This window comes from Python bivittatus, unplaced genomic scaffold (assembly GCF_059951505.1).
Source record: "Python bivittatus isolate LINGU-HERP-01145 unplaced genomic scaffold, Pbiv_v1 ctg000480_np1212, whole genome shotgun sequence".
Classification (NCBI taxonomy): Eukaryota; Metazoa; Chordata; class Lepidosauria; order Squamata; family Pythonidae; genus Python; species Python bivittatus.
In genome coordinates, this window is record NW_028277075.1 from 72,562,337 (window position 1) to 72,572,714 (window position 10,378).

At 52.4% G+C, this 10,378-nt stretch overlaps 1 protein-coding gene across 1 annotated transcript; it reads left to right on the plus strand.

Annotated features, from left to right (window-relative positions):
• The first annotated feature begins 694 nt into the window (after positions 1 to 694).
• LOC107326729 (olfactory receptor 5AR1-like) lies at positions 695 to 1,651 on the plus strand. Its single transcript, XM_088145158.1, has one exon. The coding sequence runs from the start codon at positions 695 to 697 to the stop codon at positions 1,649 to 1,651; it is 957 nt and encodes a 318-aa protein (XP_088001284.1).
• The last annotated feature ends 8,727 nt before the right edge of the window (positions 1,652 to 10,378 follow it).

Genomic DNA, 10,378 nt, shown 5'->3' on the forward strand with positions numbered 1-10,378 from the left:
CAATGTAGAGGGAAAAATTGTGTAAAAGCAAACACATGCAAAAAAGGACCATAAAAGGAGATGAAATGGTTGGTGGTATGTTGAGAGCTTCTGAAACAAAGAAACTTTTAATAGCTGCTTGAACCTTTAATTAAGAACCCAAAGAAACAAAAATGGAAAATGAATGGGGTAGGAATCTCATGTATTTTACCACCTGCAAATTTGCCATCTCCTGAAACGAGACCTGGGATGAAGGGGGCCTGAACCAGGACTTCTGGAACTTTCAAATCCCCCTTTTCTTGGACATGTTGCAAGGTTTCGGAATGTGAGGAGGAGGGAGGATTGCAAATGCCAGCTGCCATAAATACATTAAAATCCAACATGGACTTTTATAGCAACAGGCGTAGCAATATATTGATCTGTGTCCTTCACTAGCATTGAAACAGACAGTGAAGCAAGTATATTAGAAGTATGTATATTCTCACAGGCTACCTTTTTGCATAATAAATAGATTCCACCTAGAAAATATACTGCATGCTGAGTTAAGTTAGTAATGAGGTCCCAGTTCTCTTTAAAAAAATCCAGCTTGTTCTTGCATCAAGATAGGAACATGCATGAAGCTGTAAGTAATATAATTTTCTTTTCCCACATAAGAAAGCAGGAAAAAAATTCAGGATCGGTTAATAACCTAAACCAACCATCCACTGAGGAAATCATGGATAAAGGAAATAATTCTGTCATTACTGAATTCATTCTTCAGGGATTTACAGACAATCCCAAAATGCAGCTTGTTCTTTTTATCATCTTCCTCTTCGTTTATGCCATCACTGTGTTAGGGAATCTCATCATGATTCTATTGATTTGCACTCAACCCCAACTCCAGAAACCCATGTATTACTTCCTGGGCAACCTCTCCTTTGTGGATCTCTGCTGTTCCTCAGCCATTGCTCCTAAAATGCTGTCTGATTTATTAAGTGCAACGAAAAGGATTTCTTACAGTGCCTGTGCTACACAGTTCTTTCTATTTGATATGCTTGCAGATGCAGAGTGCCTTTTGTTGGCTGTGATGGCCTATGATCGATATGTAGCCATCTGCAATCCACTTCTCTATTCAAATGTAATGTCCAAAAAGACCTGCCAGCAATTGATCACTATTGTGTACTTTACATCTCTCCTGGATTCAACAATACACACTTCCTGTACATTCCAACTGTCTTTCTGCAGCTCTAATATTATCAATCACTTCTTCTGTGAGGAACTTCCACTCCTAGTACTCTCTTGTTCTGAGACGTATGTTAATGAGATGGTGATATTTACCATTGATGGCTTCCTTGAAGCAGGCAGCATTGGTATGGTTCTTGTATCCTATGTGTATATTTTGGCTACCATCCTGAGAACGCGCTCGGCTGAGGGCAGGCGCAAGGCATTTTCCACCTGTGCTTCTCACCTGACGGCTGTCGGGATATTCCACGGAACAATTCTCTATATGTACTTCCGGCCGAGTTCCAGCTTTTCCATGGATCAAGACAAATGGGCCTCATTGTTCTACACGGTTGTGATCCCCATGCTCAACCCTCTGATCTACAGCCTGAGGAACAAGGAGGTGAAAGATGCCCTGACAAAATCAGCGGGCAATGTATGGATTTGGAAAGGAAGAAACTTTGTTTTATAATAACTTGCAAAGGTAGCCATTTGGGGAAAAACATACAGAAGGCTGATCTAGATGTTATGGTAAAATGAGTGGGTGATACATGGATTTTTAAAGGAAATAGTTTTAGACAAATTTAAAACACAACTTAATCACAACCTCTGCCACTTCTGCAGAAGGAAGTCTTTGATGGAAAATAGAACACTTTGCATACTCTTGTCTTTCAAACTGCGTGTACTGTGTCAGGTTCGGTCAGCACGGGGCTTCGGGGAAGCTCGCAGCCAGACCACGCGAACTCCACCGGCGGCAGCTAGCGAGGAAAAGAGGAACTGAAAGCGCTGCTAATTAACGGGCCACCTGCGCCCAGCCAAACAGGAAAACCGCAGCGGAAGCTTTAACTATACACTGATAACGGCGCGAGCCAACAATGAACGGGGCCGCAGGCAGCGAAACAAGATCGCCACGCAGCACAGAACCCTCGGGCTTGCACGTAACGGGGGGGGCAACCCAAGCCGGAGGGGACTGCCAATCAAGGACAATGGACCCTGACCGAACCTGCCATCATGGACAATCAAGAGGGATTATTGGGGGGCCGATAATCCGCAGCGGTAATGCGATCGCGGGGCGGAAAAAAGCGCGGGAAGGGGGGAATATAACGAGTGATGCAATTGTACCAAGCCAGTCCTGGCTTTGCTTGTGACTGCTACGTTATGCATGAGTAAACCTCTTTTGTGAACCACACGTGTCACGAGAGTTTCTCTGTCGAACGGGGCAAACCTTACATAAAGCCAGGACTCACCGTTAGTGTTACCCGGTACCACCGAGGAGCGTTTCCCTTTCTAATACAGGCATGACCAGCGACGAGGAATCCGTGGGTCAGCTGGAGCATGAGGAACCCGGACTCGAGGAGGGACGGTCAGAGCCACCCAGGAGCGACGGGACAGCGACCAGGGCCAGGGACCCTCCAACGGAGCAGTGGTCGATGTACATGAACCATGGGCCAGACAGCTCAGGCGTCACGATGACCCGGGGTTCGGGGGCCCGGAACCGTGAGCGGGACGAGGAGCTCGCCCGACTAGAGGAGAGGATCGAGCGGCACCTAGACGCCATGGAGGCGATGCTCCAGACCTTGCTACAGAGAGCGGGACCATCGGCGGTGAGCGATGGCACGAGCAACAGGGGTGGCAGCCCAGCACCCCAGCCGGAACGACCCACGATGCCCCGGTCGGTGGACCGACGGGCGGAAGATGCCCTGAGACTTCGAGGCATCACCGGGAAGTTCTCAGGGGACCCTGAACAGCTGCCACACTTTTTGACACACATCAGGGGTTTTATGCAGAGGGGTGGTCACCTATTCGCTAGGGACGAGGATAGAGTATCCTACGTGGCCGAGCTGTTAGACGGCCAAGCGGCTAGCTGGGTGATCGGTTAATATGACGCCAATGCGGCGGAACTGCGGAGTTTCCCGGACTTCATGCAGGCGCTCCGGGACAGATTCGAGGACACATTGAGCGCCAAGCGGGCTGAGGATGACCTCCTGCAGTTCAGACAGCGGGACAAGTCGGTATCGGAGTACGCCCTGGAGTTCCGGAGGTTGGTAGAGAAGCTCACGGACTGGCCGGAGTCCCTGAGGGTGAAGTATTTTAAGAGGGGGCTCAATCCGGAGATCCTGGAGCGGGCACTGGGACGGGATGACCCGTCCACAGTGAAAGATTGGATCTGGCTGGCCGGAACGGCGGAATCGGCGTGGCAGCAGATTCAACAAAGCGCGAGGTGGCAGGACCAGACGAGGGACCGACCGAGGGAGAGACCCCCAGAGGAAAGGCAGAGCAGTCGGCGGCAGTCCACCGGGGGGCGAGAGGCAACCAGAACCCCGAACCTGTGCTTCCGGTGCAGAGGCAGAGGCCACCGAGCGGCGCAGTGCCCGACAGAGCGGGAAGGAGCCTCACCACGGCCCGAAGTCAAGCCCCCGCGACCTACCGGGAAAAGGGCCGGCAACCGACCGCGGAAGAGTGCAGTGGCGGCGGTGACCGAAAGAGGACGGATGGGGTGGTCGACCCCGGAGACGGCGTCCTCCGGAGAGGACTCGGAGCCGGTGGGAAATTAGGCACGCTCGCACTGAATGGCATCCCAGTGCGAGCAGGGGAACCGAGGAGCGCACCCCCAATCGGGGATGAGGACTGCCCTCCGTTCCGGGTGAGGATACACTTCCAGGGGGTGAGATCCGGAGGGGAGGCACAGCTGCGGGTGCTGCTGGATTCAGGCTGCACCCACTGCTTGATGCACCCAGCTGTGGTCTTGGGACTCAGACTACAGCTGAGGCGCCTCCGGGAGCCCATTGCATTCAGCCAGCTAGACAGCTCGCTGGCAGGGGGGGGACCAGCTCAGTATTACACTGAGCCGGTCCAGATGACGATCGGGAGTCACCGGGAAGAACTTAGATTTGTGGTGGTCCCGGTGGCCGACTACGCGGTGGTGCTCGGCTTGGCGTGGCTGCGGCGCCGGAACCCACGGGTCGACTGGACGGCGGAGGCAGTGCGATTCGGGGTCGACAGGCCGGCGGAGTGCGAGAGCAGAGGGGACCGGGCCGTGGCAACGGGCGCGACCGCAACCACAGACGGGCAAGTGGAGGATCCGAGACACAGGGAGGTGAGACGAGAGCAGACGGAGCCCGAGACCCGGCCGGCAACAGCAGCAACAGCAGCGCCGGAACCCCGGAGACTCGCAACGATCCCGAGGCGTGGGGAGGCAGCGGCGACTGGCGGAACAACTGCAAAACGAGGGACAGAGTCCGGGGAACCCACGACAAGTGGCGGAATCCCGAGGCAATATCGAGACCTGGCAGCGGCGTTCGGGGAGAAGGAGTCCGACCAGCTCCCTCCACACCGACCCAGTGATTGCGCCATCGAGTTAGAGCCAGGGGCAACGCTGCCCAAACCGAAAATGTACTCCCTGTCAATGAGGGAGATGGGGGCTCTGCGGGAGTTCATAGACAAGAACCTAGCGCGGGGATTCATCCAACCCACGAAGTCACCATTAGCGGCCCCGGTACTATTCCGGGAGAAGAAGGATGGCTCGCTCCGGATGTGCGTGGACTACCGGGGGCTGAACACAATCAGCACCGAGTACAAATACCCCCTCCCCCTGATGAAGGACTTAATGTCGCACCTATCTAAGGGGAGGGTGTTCACAAAACTGGACTTGCGCGAAGCTTACTTTAGGGTCAGGATCCGCGCAAAAGATGAATGGAAAACGGCATTCAACACGCCGCTCGGAAGCTACCAGTTTTCCTTGATGCCGTTCGGATTAAAGGGGGCCCCGGGGGTGTTTATGCAGCTAATAAACGAGGTGCTGCACGACCTACTCTACCGGGGCGTCCTGGTCTACCTGGACGACATCCTCATCTACACCGAAACCCTGGCGGAGCACGTGAGCCTGGTGCGCACGGTGCTCCAGAGACTGCTGAAGGCGCAGCTGTACGCGAAGCTATCAAAATGCGAGTTTCATCGGGAGCAGCTGGACTACCTCGGCTACCGGATATCCAGTCGGGGAATTGAGATGGACCCGGCGAAAGTAAAAGATGTTCTGGGCTGGGAAGCACCGCGAACCCGGAGGCAACTTCAAAGCTTCTTGGGGTTTGCGAACTTCTACAGACAGTTTATCCCGAACTTTGCTCAAATCGCCCTTCCCCTAACAGACTTGCTAAAAACCAACGGCACTGGAAAACCCCCCAAGCCCAGCATGACACTCGCGTGGACTGCGGAATGCCAGGGGGCGTTTGAGGAGCTAAAAAGGCGGTTCACAGCGGAGCCGATCCTGCGCCATCCCGACCCAGATCAGCGGTTTATCATACAAGTAGATGCGTCAAACGTGGCAACGGGGGTGGTCCTGCTCCAGCCGAGCCCGGAGGGGGCCATCCACCCATGCGCCTACGCCTCCCGCAAATTCACAGAGACAGAGAGAAGGTGGATGGTGTGGGAGAAAGATGCGTACGCCGTCAAGTGGGCGCTAGCCACGTGGAGGCATCTATTGGAGGGGGCAGCTGAACCATTCGAGGTGTGGACGGACCACAAGAACCTCGAGGCCCTGAAGGCCCCACGTAAGCTATCCCCCAAGCAGGCGCGGTGGTCCCAATACTTCGGGAGGTTCAGGTTCACCCTAAAACACATCCCCGGGAAGCGCAACTTCCTAGCAGACGGGTTGTCTCGCATGTCCCAGCACGCCAGCCTACGAGAGGAGATCGTGGACTCCATCATCCCTGCCAGCAGGCTGGCTGCAAAGGCGGTGACCCGGAGCCAGACCAAGGGGGAGCGACGGGACGCGGCGCCTGAGGTAAAGCAAGGGTTTGCGGAGGCCGTGGAGCGGGACGCTTGGCTCAAGCAAAACCGAGAAGCGCTAACCAGCCAAGAGGGTTTGTGGTGGCACGAAGGGAAGTTGTACGTGCCCGAGGGGTGCCAACGGGAGGTCATGGAAAGAGCCCACGACAGCCGGAACGCGGGGCATTACAGCTTCGTGAAGACGCTCCACTTAATTCGGCGGCAGTTCTGGTGGCCAACGCTCCGGAAGGACGTGGAGGCATACTCGGGGGGTTGCCCGGTGTGCGCGAAGGCGAAAGGGCCAAAGGCAAGCCTAGGGGGTTACTTCAGTCGGTAGCGGAGCCCGACGGCCCATGGCAAGAGATCGCCATGGACTTTATAGTAGAGCTCCCGGAGAGTAAGGGGAAGACCGCCATTTGGGTGGTTACGGACTTATTCTCCAAACAAGCGCACTTTGTAGCGTGCCAGCGAGTCCCCACGGCAGAGAGGTTGGCAAGGCTGTTTGTACAACATATTTACCGGCTGCACGGCGTGCCCCGACAGGTCGTCAGCGATCGGGGTGGCAACTTCATCGCGCGGTTCTGGAGGGAGTTCCTGAAGCGGGTGGGGACGAAGGAAGCCCTTTCCTCCGCGGCGCATCCGCAGACGGATGGAGCCACGGAACGCCTGAACGGGGGGCTCGAACAGTACCTGCACTGCTACGTGGGACACCAACAGGACGATTGGGCGGAGCTACTACCATTCGCGGAAGTGGCATACAACAACGCCGTCCACAAAAGTACCGGCTTTTCTCCATTTAAAGTAGCCACCGGGAGAGACTTCGTCCCCATGCCGGAGTTGCCTCAGCCGGAATCCCAAATCAACTCCCTAGACGCCTGGTTCGCCCAAATCGACACCACCCGGCGAGCAGTGCACGCGGCATTGCAAAGAGCCAAAGCCGATTACAAAAAACACACGGACCGCAAGAGACTCCCCGAGGGGCAGTGGAAAGTGGGGGACCAGGTGTATCTGTCAACCAAAAACCTAAAGACACACCAGACATCGAAAAAACTCAGCCCGAGGTTTGTGGGGCCGTTCCCCATCGCAGAGGTCATCAATCCAGTAACCGTCAGGCTGACGCTCCCGAAAAGCCTCGGGAAGATCCACCCGGTGTTCCACTGCAGCCTGCTAAAGCTGCACCAGCCGGGGAACGCTTGGCACAAGGCAGAGGGGGTGCCACCACCCATCATGGTCAGTGGGGAGCAGCATTTCGAGATCAACCAGATACTGGATGCCAGGAGGCACAAGGGGCAGGTCCAGCTCCTAGTGCAATGGAAACATTTTCCCAAGTCCCACAGCGAATGGGTAAGCAAAACCCACATAAGAGCACCGGACCTAGTGCGGGACTTTTACAATAAATACCCCGGGAAACCGAAATAAAGTTGGGGGGGGAGTTGTCTTCAGGGGGGCGGTATGTCAGGTTCGGTCAGCACGGGGCTTCGGGGAAGCTCGCAGCCAGAACACGCGAACTCCACCGGCGGCAGCTAGCGAGGAAAAGAGGAACTGAAAGCGCCGCTAATTAATGGGCCACCTGCGCCCAGCCAAACAGGAAAACCGCAGTGGAAGCTTTAACTATACACTGATAACGGCGCGAGCCAACAATGAACGGGGCCGCAGGCAGCGAAACAAGATCGCCGCGTAGCACAGAACCCTCGGGCTTGCACGTAACGGGGGGGGGGGCAACCCAAGCCGGAGGGGACTGCCAATCAAGGACAATGGACCCTGACCGAACCTGCCATCATGGACAATCAAGAGGGATTATTGGGGGGCCGATAATCCGCAGCGGTAACGCGATCGCGGGGCAGAAAAAAGCGCGGGAAGGGGGGAATATAACGAGTGATGCAATTGTATCAAGCCAGTCCTGGCTTTGCTTGTGACTGCTACATTACGCATGAGTAAACCTCTTTTGTGAACCACACGTGTCACGAGAGTTTCTCTGTCGAACGGGGCAAACCTTACATACTGTATGTCAGATCACTTACTCTTCTGAATATTATCTGAATAAAAAGCACATTTTATACAAATAAAATATAGTTCACCAACACGAGTCCCAACCTCTGCCATAGGCCATTCTTTCAGTTTAATCAAAGAAGCTTTGCCCTTCCAGCTGGTTCCCCCGTAGCCATTCCCAGGATCTTCAGCCATAAACAATGGCAGCCGGGCAGGAGTCCAGCAAAAGATGGTTCCTGGCAGTCCTGAATCAAAAGGATTGATTGTAGAAATCACAGGATCGAAACCCTTTATAACTATTGACTGTAGAAATGACTAGGCGGTGAGTGTGTATATTAGCCATGAGTATAAACTTTACAAGCTTAAAAATATCTGAATAATGAACATATTTTTGATGCACTTGCTGTAGAACTCTGCAACTAGCAGAAACTGATAGGGCTGGTTCTTATCATTCAGTCATTCCATCTCGAAAATGCATTTAAAGCTGAAGAAGAGGTAGGAAAAAAAGCAAATAAAATATGAAAGGGGACAAGAAAGATCTTTTACATGGAAAAAGGAAATGGGGTGTGGGGGCAAGGTCATAAAATTGTGCGGAGAACCTTGGCATAGAAATTATCATCATCATCACCATTATATTTCTGTGGCTTAATTTCAACAACATTATTAACAAAACTGATAAAAATATGTTAATATATTGTGCCTGGCCTCTCCATTTAAAAGATAAGGATGCAATCTGCCAGTTCCACTGGTCTTATGCCAAGTAAGAAGATTGACTCATCTAGTTCTGTACAATCTAACTGGACCAGCAATATGTTCCCAGGATTTCACAGGAGACTTTACTAGCCTTACCTGGAGGTGCAAAGAATCTCCTCTACCTTCGGATTGGAAGTTTAAGTGGGTTCATTGTCGTTCTGGGTGGAAGAAAACAACTATCAGCTCTGGATTAATATTCAAGTGATATACTTCCTGAACAAATGCCTTGCATGTTTATAAACCTGTCCATGTGTCTTCCTATGGGGAAAAAAAGAAGCCTGCTACACTGTACAGTGGCTCTTGTGGCCATTGTCTGCTTTTGTCTAACAGCAGCCATAAGACTTGGAGGGACTGAGGTCTGCCTGGACCATGTTGTTTAGCAGCTCCATGGACTTTACAACAGTGCCCCCGAAGATGAGAGGGCTACATGTGTCAGTTTCTGGATCATCAGTTTGGACAGTGTGCTGGGGTTGTGCACACCTGGGCCATCTCCTCCTCTCTGGGTGGACACTGGCTTTTGTATCCGTCCTAGTCAGATATGGTGTGTGTGTCTGTGTCTGTGTGTCCGTGTGTGTGTGTGTGTGTGTGTGTGTGTGTGTGTGTTTTCCCTGTTGGCTACCAGGATGAAAGTGGGGAGCCTAAGAGGGTGGAGTGGGATTGTTGGATAGACTTGGAGCAAGTAAGTGCTATCAGAAGTATCCAAAGATTCGGCTCTTATGGCCACTTGGAGGAGTGTGTTGTTGGTTTGTTTGAATGGGGACTTTTAATCAGGGAGACAGAGGGTCAGATCAGGTCAGGAGGATCTGGTGGGGGATAGGGCAGGCTATAATATCAGGATGATGATGATGGGCATGGGACAGTAGGGTAGGAATCAATGGCAGGCCACTCTCAGGGAAGGCATTTTTGGTATTTGTTGCCAGTTTCATATTCCAGCCCCCAACGTTGAGCACAATGGTTGGTCATTGGAGCTTCAGCTCCCCTGTTTTCTGGCTGTTGCTGCTGAATGCAAGGTTGGTCATAATCAAGTCTGCCATATCCATGATTTACTCATTGGTGCGTGGGTCAGCCTAATATGCATTGGGGTTGTTGGTCAGATATCCATGTAGTTGTACTCTGGCTTTGTTGGTCCTGTAGAGCCAACGTCTCAGTTATCTGAGAGGGATTTGCCCCTTTTAGGAAGTGGAGAGGATCCTTGGGACTGGGGGTTCTACCTCCTGTGTTACAGACACATGTCCCCCTCCCCCCGCCGGCTGTCAAGTCTTCCTGGGTGGTGACATGTGCCTGAATCCATGCAGTAGAGAATGCTTCTCTCAGGGAGGGGATGGTTCCAGCTGCTTTGAAAGAAGCAGTGATCTGCCCTTTACTTAATAGGCCATTGCTAGATGCAGCAGATTTTGGAAAATTCTTATTCAGTGTCCAACCTTACCTTAGCAAAAATATTGCTAAATATAGGGAATTAAATAAGTTAAAGGTATTAGAGAACGTTGCCTAGATATTAATAGATAGACCAATCTTCCATGAAGTTGGAGAGGTAAAATGGTTATTAAAGGAATATTGTACCAAGATAAATCTATGTATTAAGAAGTATCCCAATATTAAAAATATTTTCTTAAGATAGATGTATGATTCAGGAAATTTCCATGGGAAAATAGACCACCGAGGATTTCATTAGCTAAATGGAGATCATCTATTG

Coding starts and splice junctions, on each gene's coding strand:
- LOC107326729 (XM_088145158.1), top strand. CDS start 695: ATGGATAAAGGAAATAATTCTGTCATTACTGAATTCATTCTTCAGGGA.